Source organism: Haliotis asinina, chromosome 2 (assembly GCF_037392515.1).
Source record: "Haliotis asinina isolate JCU_RB_2024 chromosome 2, JCU_Hal_asi_v2, whole genome shotgun sequence".
Lineage (NCBI taxonomy): Eukaryota > Metazoa > Mollusca > Gastropoda > Lepetellida > Haliotidae > Haliotis > Haliotis asinina.
The window spans coordinates 12,928,252-12,949,870 of NC_090281.1; the positions used below are offsets into that span (position 1 = coordinate 12,928,252).

Sequence of the window (21,619 nt, forward strand, 5' to 3'; positions counted from 1 at the left end):
CTGAAGTCACGCATTATTTTTGAATTGTGGAAAATACGTCATATCCAGGTCGTGAATTTTAGATGAGATCTGTAAATTCATATAACTTGAATATTGCTGAGTGCGACGTAAAACTAAACCCACACACACACACTGAATGTCAGTGTGAATGTCTCATGATGCACACTGTCAGACATTCAGATTGAGAGAGAGAGTTTCGATTTACACAGATTCAGCAATATAAAATAATGGAGCCTGAACCAAGCAATCCAGTGATCAACAACATGAGCATCAATTGGGATACGATGACATGTGTCAACCAAAACAGCGAGCCTAACGACCTGATCCAGTTAGTTGCCTCTTACCATAGAAGCTCACATAAAAGAATCATGGCTTGTTTCTGACAGAGTAGCGTTCCGTTGACAGTGAGAACACACATTTTACATGTTTTCATAGTATAAGAATATATGAGACAAGATCGAAGAGTATTTATTTAAGGTTACAAGCACTAGTAATGTGACATAACAGGAAACACTATCACTGACAGTGTATGTACAGCAAATAAAATGTGACTATAAAATGTGAATACGACATTGTGAATAGCAGGCATTATCGTCCTTTGTCTTCAAGGTCGTCTGTGCTTTCTCATAAGTTGACTGAAGTGTCTTTTGGGAAACGTGAATGACATCAGCACTGTTTCAGATAATTTATCTTCAGCTCATTTTGCTTACGTGTACACTCCGAGTTTGCAGTTTGCTTTAACCCCTGAAGAATAACCATCGTGTGCTTCGCGCATCAACGACCAAACTAGAGACAACTACTGTGTTTTCTAAAGATTTTGCGTGAAAAAGAAATATCGGCGAGACAGTGTGACAAGGGGTTAACTTTCTTCTATGTTTCAGCAGGGATACTCTATATACAGGCTCGCTGGTTTCAGCAGTCAAACTGCGTTTCATATCTACATTTAAATAGTTTTTGAGATTGATTCGGGAATTACCTTTATGTGAAAATCACAAATATAGTCATATGAAGTTGTCTGATTAAACCTGATTGAATTGCAATATATTTCAAAAACTAATAAGCATAGCATACTCAATGAAACGCTGATCATAATCACAACACTATACCAACTCTGTGAGGGTTTTGAAGAATTGTTGTCCTAATAATGAAAAAGTTGATTATCAAACTATCATTAAAATGTTGACACAGTTCACGGTTTATTTCGAGGGAGGAGTGCAGAGAAAGAGACAGCCAGGTGTTCGAGGGGCACGTGCACAAGTGGCGAGAAATTAAAGTAACATATTCATTAACCTGTGCTGTGCTGTCTCTATGCTTCCTCGCGCACCTGGCTGTCCCTTTCTCTGCACTCCTCCCTCGTAACAAATAGTGAACTGTGTGTTAATATTTTTAATGATAGTTTGTTAGAGAACTTTTACATTTTCTCGAAACATATTCTGCAAAAAACTCACAGAGTTAGTGTGATGCTCTGATTATGATCAGCGTTTAATTGAGTATGTTATGTTTATTAGTTTTTCGAGATAGACTGCAACTCATCGGCCCACGTTTGAGTCAAACGGACTATCTATGACATCAGAAACAACGTTTATGTATGATACAATTCCCAAAGAACATGACTGACTTGTCCCGCATACATTCCAATGTGTTTTTAGGTCACAATCATTTAAGCTTTGCATGTGTCTCAGACATCTTTCAAATAACTGGAGGGCATTTATATATACAGCTGATTTAACATGTCAGAATACAGACTAAACAAACACTGAAACAAACATAACGAACATTTTGGACTCAAAAGAATCTACAGTGAAAGCTGTTAAAACCGGCATCCGTCCAATCCGGCAAGTCGTCAACACTAGCATAAAATCTCAGTCCCGTCTGTGACTTGAACATTTATCAACAGCTCTACAATCCGGCGCATTGTCAAAACTGGATGATTTATTCAGTCCCGATGAGTGCCGGTTTAGACAGCTTCCACTGAAATATAATTCATACTGAATAACATTTTTATAGCCCTTCTAATTTTTCAAATTAAGATTCACTTTGCGGTTTTCATGTTTGTCTTTTCTTCCTGTGACTGCATGGTTGCGTGCATCACCAGTTACATGTTCGCTGGTAATGAGTTACATTTTTTTTGTCCCTATGCTTAGCAACGTCAGCGTCAAACCACGTGATTTTCTGTAGGAAGCATGTATCACGAAATATTTCAAAAGATTTGCACAGTGAGTCTAAATGCAAACACAACTGTTCACATTCTGCAGGTGTCTTGTGTCGAATGCGGTCAATGTCATAATCAATAATCTCCTTATCCACGTGAAGGGTGAACTTGGATCCGAATGATGTGCATTCTGAAACATAGATTGGAATATATGCCTAAGCATTAATCATGCAATGACTATTTAGACGTTAGCTGAACCTTAACATCATCAAATGCTATTTTGACAGAAGCCGAGTAACGACTCGTGGAAAGATTTCATATTACTCGAACCTCATTATTAAGAACTTAAGCACCTCACTGAATTATTACCCGCAGTTCCCGTATATTTTCTAATGCATATTTCTAAACATTACTTCATGACAATCAGCAATGGGTTTATCTTTACTGAAATGGGAATGAACATAATATGCTCATGCCAATAAAGCTTGTCACCCTAGTCCTATTAATAAAATTGACAAGCATTGTTGGCATGGGTAGACTTGTGAAGCCGTAGTAAATACCCTTGATGACCCAGGTTACAACTGATCTTCAGCAACCCAAGATTGTTGCGACTAACTGGATCGGGTGGTCAGACTTGTTTTTGTTGCTGATGCCTGGATTGTCTGGCCCAGACATGATTTTTTGTGTGTTACGTCATACCAAGAAACGAGTGACTAACAAGACAAAACATTATGTATGACTGTGGTAACTCATATGTTGAATGGAACATGCTAATGTTTAGGAACAGTACTGCAATACGATAACATAAATGGACGGAGTGCATTGTTATTGCGTGGGGTCACCTGTCATATTTCTGCAGACAAAGCTGGTCTCGTCCATGTCGTATCCGATGGAACATATGCAGACACCATTGGAGCATGTCCTCCCAGGAGGTACAGCACAGTCGATGTCCGTTACACATGTGCCGTTATCTGCAGAAGACAGAAGTAGATTACACATAATCAAATTGTTTTAGGTCCCAAGAACTTTCATCTTGCATATGTGTTTCACATTTACAGCATACATTCCAATTTCTAATTATTCTAAGAGTGAGTGAATTAATATTTAACGTCTCATCGGCAATATTTCAGCTATATCATGAACCATTAACATAATAATCACAGTGAATGGTAAAACATCTGTCAAAGAAGGACAGAAAAGCAACAGAATTATCACAGATAGATATTTAAAACTAGTGATTAACTCTACAACAATTTAATTCTGGACTCACAAAAGTCCAGAAACTATCTGCACTGTGGCCACTCTCTCACAAGGGATTTGGCAAAAATAATCATGCAGCTGTTATGTATATGTGCTAAGGATGAAAAAAATATGAATTGTTTTTCGAAAACTCAAAATTTAAACTCGCTTAGGCCCATGGGCGAGAATGTTTAATTTCATCAAACTGGCTGAAGTACTGTTAAACGCAGATGATGTTGCGATGGAAACGAACCAAGTCCCTGTGTGCGTTGGAGCATTACGAGGCGCATGTTAATAAGTACAAGTGGTAAAGAAAAACAAGCGAGTGACCTGTCCCTGTTGTAGATTATTGCTGGTGTGACAAATAGGAGAATACCCCATAAAACCTCGGCTGAAGAAAAACCGGGACGGGCAAACGGGTATTTCGGCAGAGAGACGCATATGCGGGTCAAATTAATTAGCTTCTCACAGCGAGAGTTGCGTATTGGGGGTTATAAAAAGCACCTCTTATTCAGCGAGAGACGCGTATTGGGGGTTTTAAATTTTACATTCGTATTGTACCTATTATTTCATTCAATTTAGCAGTAATGATCAAAGATTAGCTTTTCTTACGAGAGAGATTACTTTCTGTGGTAATCAGAAGAACTATTAATGTGTTTTGATAACAATTGCTTGCAATGTCGGGGTCTTATACAGGCAAATGAATACGTCTGCAAGAAAGGGGATTATGAGATGTTGTTACAGGAGGTAAGTGTTTGTTACTCGTCATTGGGAGTGAATACTAAGATACTCTGTTTGCATATTTATTGAATTAACGGTGACAAGGTTACAAAACCTTCTTCTAAATTAAATCATTCATTCATTTTGTGGAGTCCATTATCAATCTTCTGAAATTCGTTTGCTTTCAAAACAAAGATAAGTATGCCCATCTTCATAAATATTTGGGGAGATTCAAGTGCAAGTGTATACATCACAATAAATCAGTATTGTGTAACTTATTTTAATTCTATAATACATCTACTAGAATTGTTATATTTATTCGTAACAATGTGAAGATTATATTGAAACGTTCAAGTAGTGTGAGCAAAATGTATATGCAAATAAATACTCTCTCTACTCAATGGTTGGATTGGGTTATCCGGGGTAAAAATAATCTGATTGTAGCGATTTGAGCTCTTTAAAGAAAAATAAACTCAAAGTGCTTGTTAGTCCTACATGTACATTTCAGGCATCCTCACGATTATGTATGTTCACGATCCACAAACATTTTCATGATAGCTAGAGTTGATAAAACCGAAATCCAGCATATCGATTGGTCACCGATCAAACCAATAGTCAATCTGTATCCAAGCTGTCTAGTGACCGAACGTGCTCTTCAGAAATTTAGCCCACGCCCCATCACCTGTCATTCCTCTGTGACAGGTATCTCATGATACGACTGGTCACAGATAAGCAATCAGCCACTATATTGAACAGTTGAGATACAAAACGTCCTGTTCGGGAACATTGATGACCCCCATCCCATGACCCTTTGTCTTATGCATGTGCAAGGAAAAGCATTACACAATATGCACACATGTATGTTCCTGTGATAAGGTATATTTTCTGCGTTAAATCTAGATGAACCAAAGTGACAAACTGTGAATCTGTTCCATGTAAGTTACACATTACCTTATTAGTACTTACCTTAAAATATTCAGTATGTACTTACAACGTATCAGCGAAAACGCTTCTTTCATAGAAGATTATTAGGCATGAGCGTAAATTCTTCTTTACTGCCATTGACATGGATGTGTTGAACAATTTAACCTCTCACAATGACATGAGAGGGACAATTTGTTTAAGTATGTCTTACATACAAAGAATACAAACATGTGTAAAGAAAATACACACGCCACCAAATGTCTACAGGAGAAAATGTAATAAAATTACGTAAAAGTTACATATATGACATGTATTCACTCCTGCTTTCTTTCAACATATACCTTTACAACGCAATTAAACAATTAAACAATCAGGACTTGCTCTAATGACGAGACAGTTTCCTGTAATCTACGAAACCAGCCAGGGATATCAGGAGTGATTAGCCCTAATTAGTCTCGCCACAGCCGGCCAGGCAATCAGCACGGGGTTCCAGCGGCTCTCGGGCTTAATGAGTTAAAACGAAGCATGCTAAACTGGGTAGATACACTTAAAACTAATGGGTAGGTACACTTTCCAAGCGTAAGGTTTGCCCACGATAGAATGTATTCAACAACGGAACAACATACCGTGTGTCACCTAGAAAGAAACACAGTTTTGGTATTGTGTGTTTCCTTTGTGAGTGGTTGTACAAGGCCATTAGCTCAAGACTGGTGACTGGAAGGGTGGCAGTATTTTGAGTTCTTTCCTTGAATACCCAGTTGGGGATCCTTAATTAGTTATTTGTTCTGAAGAAGCACAGATTGTGTATTTTATATTTAAGTGGTTATTGGCGAATGTCAGTGGGATTGACAAGACATATTTCAATACAGGTTAAAGATCTCACAACACTGTTATTGGAGTTCGGTCACTCTAGATTAGGGCTTTCACAAATAACTTCAGCTTCACAGATATAGCTTGAATTTTCTTATATTTATAGAATACCTAAATTCAAAAAGAATCTCAAGGCTTAGTAGTCTAAGTGTACTGTATATGTTGCTGGAAGTAAAGCTCTGTGTTCGGGACCCGTGAAGATCTGGAATAGAACAGGGCTTCAGCAGCCCATGCCTGCCATAAAAAGTGACTATGCTTGTCGTAAGAGGCAACTAACGGGATCGGGTAGTCAGGCTCGCTGACTTGGTTGACACATGTCATCTGTTCCCAACTGTGCAGTTCGATGCTCATGTTGTTGATCACTGAATTCTCTGGTCCAAACTCGATTATTTACAGACCGCCGCCATATTGCTGGAATGATGCTGAGTGCGACATAGAACTAAACTCACTAAATCAAACTGAAATTATTTGTCATTATAATTTCATCTATTTTTAAACCATATGTTTGCAAAATAAAGAAAACAAGCCGCAAATATTTTCGTCCATGAGCGAGATTAGTCGAATTAAGAAGAATTAATTCAATGATTTTATTTGTTATTGTTATGATACTTATAAACACACTCTCATCCATATATAACCTCCAAGACAATAAAACAAACTATGAATTTGGAGTGGAAGTCCAGATTCTTGTACTTGTTAAAAATGAGCAGATTTAAGTCAAGATCAGTTGAATTGTGTGTCATGATACTCATAATGTCACTTTCATTCATTTACATCCTCCAAAACATTGGAAAAGATGTATTTGGAGTGAAAGGAAATATTTTTTAAAAATCATTCTAAATTAGCAGAAATAAGTCAAAATGGGTTTGATTTCGTGTCATGACACTAATAAATGTACTTTCATTCAATTACCACCTGCAAAACATGACAAAAATTTATTTTGAGTGAAGGTAATTATTTGAAGGTTGTAAAATCGCTCTAAGTTAGCGGAATTAAGTCAAAATGATGTATTTTGAGTAAAAGTAAATATTCTCATCCATGGACCAAATGTTTTTCGCCCATGGGCGAGATTTTAAAAAAAAATCACCCTAAATTACGAGGGGAAGTCAATATGTTCATAGAACTCGATATAAAACAGAACACAATGGTTGTGATATTGGTTTTATTTTTCAATATAGTCTCCCTGAACCTCGATGCATTTTGCCCATTTGTCTTTGAGACTGTCTATGCCCTTGAAATAGAAGTCTTCAGATTGGTCCCTCAGCCACGCCTCTGTTGTTGCCTTGAGGTCATCATCATTGGCAAATCTTGTTCCACGCAAGTGAGATTTCAAATTGCGAAACAGATAGTAGTCGCTGGGGGCCAGATCTGGACTGTATGGGGGATGGTTTAGTTGTTCGAAGCCACATTGTTGAAGAGAAGCTTGTGCAACACGGCTCTTGTGGACTGGTGCATTGTCGTGGAGAAGCATGACTCCAGCTGTCAACTTCCCACGCCTCTTCTCTTTGATGGCCGCTCTCAATCTTTTCAACAAGTCAGCATAGTAAGCCCCTGTGATCGTAGTTTTAGGTGGTTTATAGTCTATGAGAATCACACCCTTTGAATCCCAGAAAACGGTTGCCATGATCTTGCCAGCAGAAGGTTGTGTTTTGAACTTCTTGGGTGCAGGAGAATGCTTGTGCTTCCACTGCATGGATTCTTGTTTGGTTTCGGGATCCCAGTGATGAATCCAGGTTTCATCCCCAGTAACCAGACGAGCATGAAAGTTATCAGGATCAGCGTTGTAGATGTCCAACAGCTCACGACTGGATTCAACTCTCTAGTGACGATCATGTGCATTTAGGTTACAGGGGACCCATCTTGCGGATACCTTGGACATGTGCAGGTTTTCATGGATCACTGTGCAAACACTTCCATGTGAAATGCCACACTCTGAAGCTATCTCGTCCACCTTTATTCTCCGATCGGACATAATTAAGCGTTGGATCCGGGCAATTGTATCTTCTGTAATGGCTTCAGAAGGTCTTCCTGACCGTGGGTCATCTTCCAAGGAGCTGCGACCTCGCTTAAACTCAGCTGACCATTTTGCCACAGTGGAATATTGAGGGGCTTCCTCGCCATACACATTGATCATGCGTTTGTAGATTTCGGTTGCATTCACACCTTCTTTAGTGAGAAACTTGATAACTGCACGAAACTCAGTTTTGGAGGTTTCCATGATTTGTGCAGGGTAATCGTCTTTTAAAGGCTCTAACTCTCAAGTAAATGCTCGAGGAAGGTTGGGTATCAGTACACAGAGTCACAGATGAATCAACTCAATAATGACACCAATGACAACATCACCAAGGATATATCAGCACCCACTTCTATGAACTTATTGACTTCCCCTCGTAGCAGAATTAAGCCAAAACACGACACAAATAAATATACTTTCATTTATTCAAAAACTGCAAATTATTAAAAAAACATGTATTTTCAGTGAAAGTAAATATTCTCGTCAATGGGTCCACAAGTTTTTCACCCATGCGCGAGATTTTTCAAAATCGCTCTCAGTTAGCGGAGTCAAGTTACAACGAGCTGAAATTTGCGTCATGATACTTATTAATGTTTTTTCATTCATTTATTTTGGATAAACATTTATTCTGGACGAAATCAAACATTCTCGCCCCTGGGCCACTGTTCGTCCATGGGCCACTGTTCGTCCATGGGCCACTGTTCGCCCATGGGCCACTGTTCGCCCATGGGCCACTGTTCGCCCATGGGCCACTGTTCGCCCATGGGCCACTGTTCGTCCATGGGCCACTGTTCGCCCATGGGCCACTGTTCGCCCATGGGCCACTGTTCGTCCATGGGCCACTATTCGCCCATGGGCCACTGTTCGTCCATGGGCCACTGTTCGTCCATGGGCCACTGTTCGCCCATGGGCATGCACATAGGCGATCGAGATTAAATTTTGCGTTTTCGAAAAAGAAATTTCATTTTTTCATCCTTAGCACATATACATAACAGCTGCATGATTATTTTTGCCAAATCACTTGTGGGAGAGTGGCCACAGTGCGGAGAGTCTCTGGACTTTTGTGAGTCCAAAATTATATTGTGACGTGTTTCACCATACTAGGGACCATGGGGATTTACAGTAAATCCTAGCTGGATTTACACCATCCCGTCAGCCGTTGGCGAGTGTACGAAATGCTGGCCAAACGTAAAATAACAATAATACTACGATTAAAAACTCGGCAGACTTAAATTTACATCGAATGTTTTGAGACTTACGTACACTCTCAGGAGGACGATAATTTTACACTACTTCAACGCCCTTTGAGGGAACAGCCACTACAATCTCAGTTCTACACTACCAATAATAAAATATTTATCTATTTACAAATCATTTAACAAACCTAATTCATTAAAATGCAATGATTAAATGAGAACTTACATTAGTGTTATTAAAAAGATCTTTCATAGTTCGGGATTTGAAATATGTATGTGGTCGCATGGTGACCTCTTCAAATCTGGTCTGACAACCCAAGTAGGTGTAGCCAGTATAGGGTTTCATAGCCTGTAACGTATTAATACCTACTCGAGTGTCCCACTTCTTCTGCATCAAATCACGGAAATACGCTCTAATGCTAGCTTTGTAATCTGAGTATGGAATAAGAAGTAGTGTCAAAGATTTGTTGACTGCTGCTTTGACAGCAAAATCTGCTATAGTGTTACCAGAAATGCCTACGTGGCTGGGTAACCAACAGAAGACGATGCCGTATTGGCCAGAAGCAAGATCACTATACAGTTCAATAATTTCAGTTTAAAGTGGATGTTTTAATCGCCCGAAGGCAAGAAAGAGAATCTGAATAGATTTTACATTGTTTTTGTTGGGGATGTCTCTTAATATTTAAGAGCCGTTAATATGGCGTTTGCCTCTGCAGTAAAAATAGAGCTGTTAGTTGGTATTCCAAACAAAGATTCGGAACAAATCCTCATAGAGAGGATTTTAGAGTTATATGCAGTCAGATTTGTTAGATTATATGTTTGTGATATATTGTAAAGATAATTTTATATGGCGTTGTGTAAGACTGGGTTCATCTGCCTCGCCGTAAAAACTGTCAACAGGATCACCAAACCCCCAACCCCCTACCCCCCAAGTAGAATTTGAAACGTTTGAAACCACTTTCAACAAGTCAAGTGCCTTCAGGCATTTAGTTTTCAGGGATAATATATGAGGCAGGAACGTAAAGTGACTCAAAACTTAATTCCATGAACTTGGCCTCCTTGACAACTTTGATCCTTGACAACTTCGAAGGGAGTACCATCAAGAGATAGTTCAGGGTCTTTAAGTGGTTTGTATTTACGACAAAAATGTATGCAATTAGTTTTCAACGTAGAAAATTTAAAGCTGTTTTCAAGACACCATTTATTTATCTTGCTTAATCACAAATCAAGCTGCCTTCCAATAATGTGCACATTATTTACCACGACAAGAATTTTAAAATCATCCACAAATAACGAGCCAGCAATTGAATCGTTTAAAGCTTTTGATAAACTAATTAAACGTGTGACAGACAAAATACATGTGGAACACCCTGATCCTGATTGTAATGATCAGACAGGGTAGGACCCACGCGGATTGGAAATTGTCTGTCATTTAAAAAGTTGGCAATAAACCGAGGCAAACGGCTTCGCAGTCCGACGCCATGTAAATCTTTTAAAATGCCATATTTCAACGTCGTGTCATATGCCTTTTCAAGATAAAAAACGGTAGACACAGCGTGTTGTTTATTAACTAGCGCGTTTCTAACAAATGATTCCAAACGCACTAGGTGATCAACAGTACTTCTGTTTTTACGGAAACCACACTTTATATCTGTTATGAGGTTATTTGTTTCCAAGTACCAAACAAATCGATTATTTATCATGCGTCCATGGTTTTGCGAACACAGCTAGTTCATGAAATCGGTCGATAATTGAACGGATCCGTATGATAATTATTCCAAGATCCTGTTGGCAGCATGCAAAAAGAAAACATAATTTTCCGTTGATGATATACAGAGCTCCAGATAAGGCACGTATTTGCGTATTTCACTCAATAAAAAGCATATTTACTCAAGTACTTAATTACAAATCTGGGAATACAAAAGCGCAAAACAATCATAAAACGCAATAGGTTCTAATATCTTGGGTACTTTAACCAAATTGGCTCATCGTGGCGCCCAAACTCTACAACAAGCATTAGCAAATGGTAGGCGATGCCTGTATAAATTGTACATATACTGTTATATCCAGTCACTGTCGGGAGTTTACTTGAATAGTCACATTACTTCCATGTTATTTAGAAATTGCTGAAAATTATTTGGCAATATTAGAATAACAACTTTTAGTCTATGGAGAAGCATTTATATCTATATGTTTAGCAAAGTTAATTATCCAGTAAGGATAAGGAACTCCGTGTAAACGTAGTCAGTTCTTTAAACTGGTGTGAGTATACGCAATACTAGTTGCTCCTAAGAAATGCGACCCGAGAAGGTCCCGGTGTAGAACAGGCATTCAGCAACCCATGTTTGCCATAAAAGTCGACTCCGCTTGTCGTAAGTGACGACTAACGGGATCGGGTGGTCAGGCTCGCTGACTTGGTTGATACATGTCATCGGTAACCATGTAACCAGATCGATGCTCATGTTGTTGATCACTGGATTGTCTGGTCAAGACTCGATTATTTACACACCGCCGCCATATAGCTGGAATATTACTGTGTGTGGCGAAAAACAAAACTCATTCGCTTACTCCTAAGAAATGCAATCACTCATACATAAACAGACATGGGAGTAAATACCCAATTGCTTGAGCAAATATTCTGGAGCTTTGTGATGTAACATTGTTCCTTCCACCATGATACTATTAAATACATACATGGAGTTGTGGCAATCGATGTTATTGAAGCTGATATGGACGTTGTCGTGGTAGCAGACACTGCAAGTGGAGTTGGAGGTGCAGCAGATGTGGTTGCCACAGTGGCTGGAGTTGTTGAAATCCGAGCTGTTGCCGTGGATGTAGTCTCTTCAAGTGTAGCTAGAAGCGCAGCAGATGTGGTTGTTACAGTCTTCGATGGCATTCTGTCTTCAATAGTTTGTGGTATGAACGAAGCAATACGTACACATGCATGTCCTTTAGCCATGTTGACGGGGATGCACATGTGATCAGTACTGCATGGCTGTTTGACACATGGATGACCCTACAAATAACCAAACACATGAATTTAATTTACTTTAAATTGAAGTATAGTAAATAATATCTTAGGCAAGTGTTCTCGGTCGATAGACGTCTCATGTGAAACTATGCGAAACGTCATATAACGCTTCAGTAACCGTAAAGAGAATGGAATAAAACATCCTTAACAATTAGTAACGTAAATACACAAGTTTAATCAAATATGACAATATTTTATCTACTTATTGATGTCCCCCATCTTCATCGTCATCTTGCGTGATAGCACTTAATGTCCTAAATGTTTTGTAGAAAATCTTAGAAATGAATAAAATGGAGCCTTCCAATTAGTTAATGACATAGACCACTCTGGAACTGAATAGCTGTTTTATTTCTGGAGATAGAACCTATGATATTTGTTGGAAAACACTTTCTAAGGCACATGAGGCCATGAAAATGTATTTGGAGATAGAATACACCCCAATAATTATCCTAGACACCCTAACTTAATTGTCACGAAAAGTGGAGATAGAACACTCTGGTTCACAGGCGACGACATGGTTATTAGTTATAACTGCTGAGATGTAACATTGCCTCCAATTTGTTTTTACTGCTTCAGAGAACATGAGTTGCTTTGAAACACCTACAAAAGGAATGTGAATACAATTCTCGCATTTTCATCCATATCAAAGACTTTTCCTTTCTGATCAATACCAGCAGCAACTCAACAATGAACATATAAAGTTTTAATCACGTGTATCAGGAACGCTAAACTGATTTATTCGTATGTCCCAATATAGAAAAACTAGATGACAAGTCGGGTGAGAAGCAACGCAGTTGGACTGAGGCAGCCGTAATGAAACCTCCAAACGCATATGTGTTCGTTCACTGATGAAGTTTTATAACATATGTCATATTTGGGATTTCACTTTCTCAGTAAAGTACAAATTCTAGTACCCTGAGGGTGCAGGTTCGAATCCCGGATGGGACTCAACCAAAAAAGTACTGAGAAAGTGAAATCCCAAATAATGACATGTGTTGCATTTGACCACTTTCTAAATGGCATCGTGTAATCATAGCTTTAGGCTGTGGGAGCTGTGCCAATTCACACTTATCAGAGGGGTGCACAAAGTAGGCAGTCTAGACTACCAGTTGTCTGACTTTCATTTTTGTGGAAGTCGCGGTGGCTGAGCAGGATAGGCGGCTGACTTTGTGTGCTGGCGATTAGGTGCCTGACTTTGAGGGTGTGGGTTCGAATCCCGGATGGGACTCAACCAAAACAGTACTAGAATTTGTACTTTACTGAGAAAGTGAAATCCCAAATATGACATATGTTGCATTTGACCACTTTCCAAATGGCATCGTGTAATGATGAAGTTTTATATCACCATGAACAGTCCATGCCCGCTGTTAGAGGCGACTATCGGGGCATGGTGATCAGTCTGTTCCATGCGTTCCGTGGTTGTGTTCAAATTATGGACCATAGGATGCCGAAGGATTTTTTTTCAGCCTTTTCCCGTGACTTCCTACCTTACTTGCAATCATCGTTAAACCATGGTTTTCGTACGTGTGAAACTGTAGAGGACTTTGGTATATTCGTCAGCTATGATGTTTAAAATGTCAAAGAATTTTTATAGCATCTGCAACGTCAATATATATAGAGGTGTAAGGTTGGCATCACAGAGAGTTTGATATAAAAGCCAATTAGCTTTTTGGAAAATCAGCTGGAGTCACGGGTTTCAGCAGTGTTGGAAAATGGTCACTTCCAGAGAGATCATCGTGGACTGACCATTCCAATTCGTTTAGTAGGTTTGAGTTTGTAATTGAAAAATCAAGACCTCAATACGTTCCTGTAGCAGGATGTATCGTACTTCTCAGCTGGGATAATATTTTGACAAGACACAGTTTCTTTATGTGGCTAGTATACATAGCCCAGTTATAATTAATACAAATCTCCAAGCCGTAGCACTACGACTTACTTTGCACGTTGCATTTACTTTGTGTTCTTTATAATAACATTTCACCTTCGTCACATCTTCAATTGGCTAATCTACAGGATCTTTATGATCAGTTACCTAAACCATGTTTAATCATGGGAGATATTAATGGTAACAATAATCTCTATGGTGGTACTTGTACGAACAATAAAGGTAAAATATAGGAGGAGTTCTTTATAAGTAATGATCTATGCATATACAATGATGATTCGAAAACATATTTAACAATGTCAGAGGCACATATAAACTTTAATGGAGGGATCAAGAGACCATAACAAGTCGGAAGAATGTCAATTGAAAAGTCAACCACAATGACGTCACGAGTCCACAAGCAAGACAGGGGTCAAACGACCGTTGCAATAACGGGTAGGTCCACCATCGGCATTGAGAACAGCAGTGCATCGACAATGCAGAGAGCCTATCAAACCTGCAAGGAGGGCTTGTGGGATGTCACGTCAGATTCTCCTAAGTTCTGTTGCAAGGTCAGGGACGTTATGTGGAGGATAAGGAAGACATCGTAGACGTCGATCCATCTGATCCCAAACATGCTGTATGGGGGTCAACGTTGTGGTGGTGCAAGAAATCAACAGCAACCCGGATGAGGGCGGGCATCCCAGGGCCATGACGTTGCAGGAAAGGAATTGCCACAGGTGGAAGAATATGATCCCTGAAGCCTACACCGGTTAAATTGCCCGAACGATCACTAAAGGAGTTCTCACGGAACCACCACCAAAGCGATTCCTCTACAAGACAAAAGGCTTGTGCATGGCGTTCTCCTACGCGTCTATGGGAACGTTGACGTCCATCGCCATGGCAAATGTTAAACCTGGACCCATCTGTAAAACAACATTTCTCCAACAAAACAAGGGTCTGCGGACATGATTTCGGCACCTCATTCGACCAGCTTGTCGATGACGTTGTGTCAGGATAGGTCGTGTGGCGGGACGTCGTGGTCTGATCCCGTGATGATGTAAACGTTGTCGAACTGTGTCGGGGTGAACGCGGCAAAGTCCTGGGACGTACCGGGCAGTAATTACTGCAGTCTGAAACCTGTGGCAAAGATGGGTTACCCTTATCCATCTGCCCTGTCCTGTTACACGTTGACGCCCAGAACGTGACCGATTCATGACTTCATTTGTGTTCAGTTTTATTGTCTCACCGGTGCAGAGATTGTTTTCCAGTGGCAGTAGAAATGTGCAGTCACTTGTCATTGAGACATTCTCCCACGGACCATCCCAATGGCCTTATGACGTTGTGCAGACGTTAGCCTTGATATGTTATGCGTTTCAATATCCGGTTAAGTTTTTGAACGATCGCAAGAGCAGGGACTGAGCTTTCCAAAGTGACAGTATTGTGTGGCATTCATTTGCTCTGATCCTCTTTCCCGGAATGCATGTGTAACAACGAATTGCACGTCGCAAGGACGAAACCACTGACGTCACAGAACATGGCACGTGCATGCATATTGGATCATGTCACTTATCTTTGAGTTTAAATCCTTATGTGTCTACACAGTTTTGATAAGTTTAGATATTTTTTATTTTACAATTTGCATGATATATTACTATCCAAACAACAAACACATGGGAATTTTGTATTTTCAAAATTCTTTTGATTAATTCTTGTGTTCAAACAATCGTCAAAATATGTAGCAAAAATATTCATAACATAAGTCTACTCTGTTGCAGCAAAGGGTGTAACGGAGTGAAAAATATTGTATTTTTATGTTGATATTGTTTTGGGTGTTTCGTTTTAATATAAGTTTTAAAATATTAATTTCAAAATGTTAGGGACCTCAGGAGCACCCATGAGGAGCCTCGTCACTTGTGTAAGGGTAGGTCACAGTTCATACCTTGTATAGACTCCACTGATTGGCTTAAAGTTGATGAAGAACTTCTCATTGGCTGCAAGGTTATGCCCGTGCTTTTCATGCAAGGCAAGTGACTCAATATTTGGATTCTGGCTGACAACTTACGTCAGGAGACACATGGTCGTGAGGAAATGTAAGGTTAGTATTGTGTTGTAAATTATTTTATTACGAACAAACATGACAAAAATATTTCAGTTGGTTGAGTTTAAATCCATATCAGTCTACACAGTTTTGATAAGTTTAGATATTATTTTTTATGCACAGTTTCTTTATGTGCCTAGTATATTACATTATTCCTTACAAGTACTGATGATCCTTCACTGGCCCTATCGCCTGGAGGGGAAAAACAATATTATTCAGTATAGTGGTGTATATTAAAAGTGTTATTCTGCTTTAAGTAAGTTTCCTGTAAGCAGAATGCTGACGGGTTAAAGTCCTGGACTAATAGTTGTAAATGATTAAAATTAGTTCTCAGTCCATTGAACTAATGGTGACGAAGTTATCGCTTAGGCGGATGAACAGGAGAGAGAGACCTTTCACCTTTCTCGAAGGCTACAAGCTGTGTGTCCGACAATGGCTGGTGTCTGACACATCTATCCCTTTAAGTGATCCAAACTTATTGAACAGATGAACCTGATTTTAGCCCCTTTAGAGGCTCTACAAATCAGAATCACAAGATTTCTGAGAAGGAATAACTCATTGTGACAACAACGGCTTATGAGCTGGACGTCTCTTGTGAAGGCGACACTTTGACTACAGCGGATAACAATGTGGGTACAGATGTCCTAGCCCATGTGTAATCAGTCTGGCAACCTCTGGTATCGAGAGACATAATTTTTGGTTTGGGGTGATTGAACGCAGCAGATGCAACATAGGCAAATGTTGGTCCTGGTTGCTCTTGTGCAAGAACAGTTTTCTTTGCTTCTATAAAACGTATATCACGGGTATGTTTGATTTGAGAGATCTTAGACTGCAATTTCCAAGAGGGACATTCCTTAGACGAGGAGGGATGGTTACCCGAGCAGTTAACACAAGAAGGAGATGTGTCACATAGTGTACCTTCCTCGCATGTTCCACCACATCGATGGCAAGCAGCTGGATGGACGTCAAATTGCAAACCAATTATTTACAAGTTTGCAGCATGGAAAGTGACCAGGCCACATCTGATCTGTGGCTAAGCGGACGAGGTCCCACTTTGATCTCCTCCTTTTGTCACACATCCCAACATTCATGAATGAGGACAATTTGTATGTATAGGTAACTTCTATAGTCTTCTTTATAGGCGACGTTCGACAAAAATTCTAATGTCCAGCTAAACTGCATTACACTCAGGCTGACATCATAAGCATATGAGGTACAAATGATAATAAATGATGGTATTGTGGCTGAATAGTAGTTAGCCTTAGGATTTTATAATTTGCATGATATATTACTATCCAAACAAGAAACGCATAGGCATTCTGTATTTTCAAAATTCTTTTGATTAATTCTTGTGTTCAAGCAATCGTCAAAATATGTAGCAAAAATGTTTATAACATAAGTTTACTCATTTGCAGCAAAGAGTGTAATAGAGTGAAAAATATTGTATTTTTATGTTGATATTGTTTTGGGTGGGTTTTTTTTGTTTTAATTATAAGTTTTAAAATATTAATTCCAAAATGTTAGAGACCTCAGGAGCACCCATGAGAAGCCTCGTCACCTGTGTAAGGGTAGGTCACAGTTCATACCTTGTATAGACTGCACTGACTGGCTTAAAGTTGAAGAACTTCTCATTGGTCATGCCCATGCTTTTCATGCAAGGCAGGTGGCTTCTATATTTGCATTCTGGCTGACAACTTACGTCAGGAGACACATGGTCTTGAGGAAATGTAAGGTTAGTCTTGTGTTGTAAAGTATTTTATTAAGAATAAGCACGACAAAAATATTTCAGTTGGTTGATGGTATTTTAAAGCATTGTTATAGACTATGGAATGTTTGAGATGAAATGCTTTCCAATATGATGCTGTATTTCTGTAAACCATTTTATATTGTATTTGAGATGTATTTTTGTAATACAGGTTGGCACAGCATTTATACTATATGCTACTATTTTGTGTAGATGTCATGAGTAGGCGTCTGATGAGCATCCGAAAATTAATTCAGCCTATAGCTGGTAATTATGTGTATTTGAATTGTTATCTCTGTAATGTTATTTTCCAGTAATTATAATAGCTGTCACCGGCCACATGTGTATTCATGTAATTCCCTCTAATGTTCTTTAAATGGCTGATTGTAGTAATTAATTGTAATGTAAACAGTTAGTTGTATTTAAATGTAATGTTACAAGATTGCTCTCTCTCTATCTTCATTGTGTGGGAATTATTCCGCCATGAAAATGGAGAACTCTGCCCCAATGCTGGCCCTCCTGTCATAAGTGGGACTAGACCGGTTACAAGAGCACACTATTTCTAACTATAACAATCCAGGTCAGTTTCGGAATTCGGCATTCGTTTTGAAGGAGTTTCAAGGTCAAATTTCTACGTCAAGTCGCGACATCCAACATTGCCAATGAAAGAATGAGAATATCCGGTCAAACTGCTACGGAACGGGTTGAGAGAGACTGAACTGAGAACCAGGAGATTCGACGTCGGACCACAGATACAAAAGTTCATGAACGAAAGTCTCCTTGTGGACAAGTTATGCATGTTTGAAAATACAATATCGTCGCAACAGATTTTTTGGTTATGCGTTTCTTTTTGTTTTTGAACAGTGCATTACAGATTTTACTTTTTTTTTCATCTAAAGAGTGGTTCAAACTTTAACATATTTGGTCTTTTTATATAGGAAATTGGTATATACATTGATATTTCTTTTCTAATATAGGGTATATCCTATTGCTTCTTCCTATTTCAACTGGTCAGTGGTGAGATGATGTATGATAATGGTTTGGGGGATAAATTTGTTAAAGTTTGTTCAATAGAAGACTTTGAAAGCCATACATTACTTGAACCAATGTTATTAAAACTATTCTGTGTACATGAAATCCACCAACAGCTGTGAATACCTTCATCATGAAGATCATATACACTAGAATAAAAGATTGAAGATACATTGTTTTGTAAATAATTCAGACTAAAATGTGAGCAAAAAAGTTTAACATGAGCAGAAAGTGGGACTGCACTTAAGTCACCATAAAACGTATACAGTGGGGTACCTTTCTTTCCAGGTGCTAATTTTCACATAAAACGTATATGCACATTTGTAATTTGCTATAAATCTTCAAGATTGGTTTCATCAAAGACTTATAGTTGACATCGATTGACAAGTTTAATATTCGACATGGCTTAAGTAGCTTTGTGACAGAGATTTCATATAGATATTTTGAAAGGAAATTTTGTACCCTGAAAACCTCCAAAATATTTATACAGCGAAACGGTTTTCCTTAGGTTCAACTAACTGGTCCAACTGGAACATTCTTATCCATATATGGGTGTCGTCATAATTAATCCTTTGTCCAGTGTCTGGTAATTGGGATGTCTAAACAATGAAATGTCTAACTAGTGGGGGAATTAGAAAGTCCCGACCTTGTGACGGTAAGGTGCCTGACTGCGGGTGTGGTCTCGAATCCCGGATGAGATTCAAAAGTACTAGAGTCTTTCCTGAGAAAGTGTAATCCCAAATATGACATGTTACATTTGACCACTTTCGAAATGGCACATTCACAGTGCAGCCTTGCCAATTTATATTTATAAGAGGGGTACACAAATCCGCGGTCTTGACAACCATTTGTACGAGTTCAACTTTTGTGAAAGCCGCGGTGGCTGAGCGAGTTAAGCATCTGACTTTGTGTGCTGACTCTGAGGGGTTGGTCTCGAATCCCGAATTGGAACCAACAAAAATACTAGAATATGTACTTTACTAAAAGGGTGTAACCCCAAGTATAAAGGCTACTTTCATCTAACTTAGTTCCGCCCCTCAGATTACCCCCAAAACCAACAACCAACCTTCCCCACCTACCTGCTGTGTGATATTTTGCTGGACTGGTAGGTACACGTTACTGTCGGACACCTGCAAACTTTCCACGTTTCCTTTCTTTGAATTCAGCTGACACTCCCTGGTGGATGATGACCAGTTGACCGAGAGACATCTTGACGAGTAAACACACAGTCTGCGACACTGCTCTACCGTCGTTCTACGAAATGTCTGGAAAACAGATCCGGGCAAAGCCACATCATGCGTTCCATCCAGCAGTCCCTCTGATGCCACACTAAAAGAAAAGTGTAGAACCAGAGGAACCAGTAATATGGTACTCGCATGCATTTGTTCCAGTGTATGTAAAGTCGACAAGGAAGGCCCAGCTCGTCTCCTGAACCAAACAGTAATAATGTAGAGGTGTATTGTGCTTCACGCCGGGAATCGATACATTACAAATTGATGTCGTTAAAGGTTTTATGGATCAACAGTGAAGAAAACGGTGGTAGTTGCATATTTCAACACTTTAGTTGTGCATAATCCCTGTCTAGCATACTATGTACAACATTTACTTGATAGGAAAAGGAAAGTTATATCAAGCAGACATGATCATCATCACCAGTTTTAACGAAATCTACGCTTGGTTCTTTACTATATTGTTCTGCACCACTGGAATGACGCAAACTCGACAAGCCTGATCGAACAAGTCGACGTGGCTCGTCGGTATGTGAAGATGCGTTGAGAAGTCACTTCAAGATTTGAATCCATACACCATAGATTCTTCTTCTTTGAAATGCAGTTTGTAGTCGCACCATTACTTATAAGATATAGATAAACAACTCATATGTTTGCCTCGCAAAGATACTCTTAACGTCACTTGCTTGATAGAAAATAGAGATTTCATCAAACGACAGGCGCACAACAGCTTGGGCTTTAGCAAATTATATACAGACAGCCCCTGTTTGATATGGTGGTCCACAACACTGCACAGTGGAATCTTTTTAGCAATAACAAAACAGTCTGATTAGTCTGTTAGTGACCTTTCCTATTTTGCTAAAAGCGCTTCAGATGCGATCAGTGTCAGCATACTTATCGATGTAACTTTCACCAATTGATGTACCATTACTAAAGGATTTAAGACCTATGGTTTGTTAACGATTCGTGAATGAGTCTGTCCACTGTCAGTATGCATGTATACATTTACAGGTTTCCATTCAGTTAAAATACATGTTTAGGTATATAATGGTGTATACTATTTTTGTTGGTCATGTGCTTCAGCGGTAGCTATGGCCGAAACGCACATTTGCCTTGTGGAATGTAAGTGACTATTTCATTGCTAGTTCTTACAACATGACTCTTTTGCCTTTTACTATTGAATTGTTAATACCACGGGGATAACTTGCACCGAGTGTTTGATGAAAAAGGGGGTTTCAGATTGTGTAAGACAGATTGCTGCACTTAAGTGTGTCATACAGCATTAACATTGCAACTCGCTGTTTGAAAACGTATCGTACTCGCATAATTTATTGCTAGGCGTAAGAGAGTCAAAGCTTTCGTAGCCATCGCTAGGACGACACAAGAAAAACAGCATTTGGAGTTATCTCCCTTTTATCAAATTCCATCCTCAAAACATCCTTAATTTCCGTGGACCATGCATCATGTAATCTTATTCAAGATGAAAAAGTAACTACTTCAAAG

General features: G+C 39.2%; 1 protein-coding gene across 1 annotated transcript; it reads right to left on the bottom strand.

Annotated features, from left to right (window-relative positions):
- Window positions 1-1,957: 1,957 nt before the first annotated feature.
- LOC137271569 (uncharacterized) lies at window positions 1,958-20,269 on the bottom strand. Its single transcript, XM_067804015.1, has 5 exons — window positions 19,967-20,269; window positions 11,810-12,131; window positions 2,995-3,123; window positions 2,247-2,342; window positions 1,958-1,971 (listed from the first exon to the last, which is right to left on the bottom strand). Exons 1-5 carry the CDS (start codon window positions 20,267-20,269, stop codon window positions 1,958-1,960), a joined length of 864 nt encoding a protein of 287 aa, XP_067660116.1.
- Between the last annotated feature and the right edge of the window lie 1,350 nt (window positions 20,270-21,619).

Coding starts and splice junctions, on each gene's coding strand:
- LOC137271569 (XM_067804015.1), bottom strand. CDS start 20,269: ATGCATGCGAGTACCATATTACTGGTTCCTCTGGTTCTACACTTTTCT. Junction 3,124..11,809: donor ATCGATTGCCACAACTCCAT/GTATGTATTTAA, acceptor TGTCTTCTGCAG/ATAACGGCACATGTGTAACG. Junction 2,343..2,994: donor TGTCTGCAGAAATATGACAG/GTGACCCCACGC, acceptor TCTATGTTTCAG/AATGCACATCATTCGGATCC.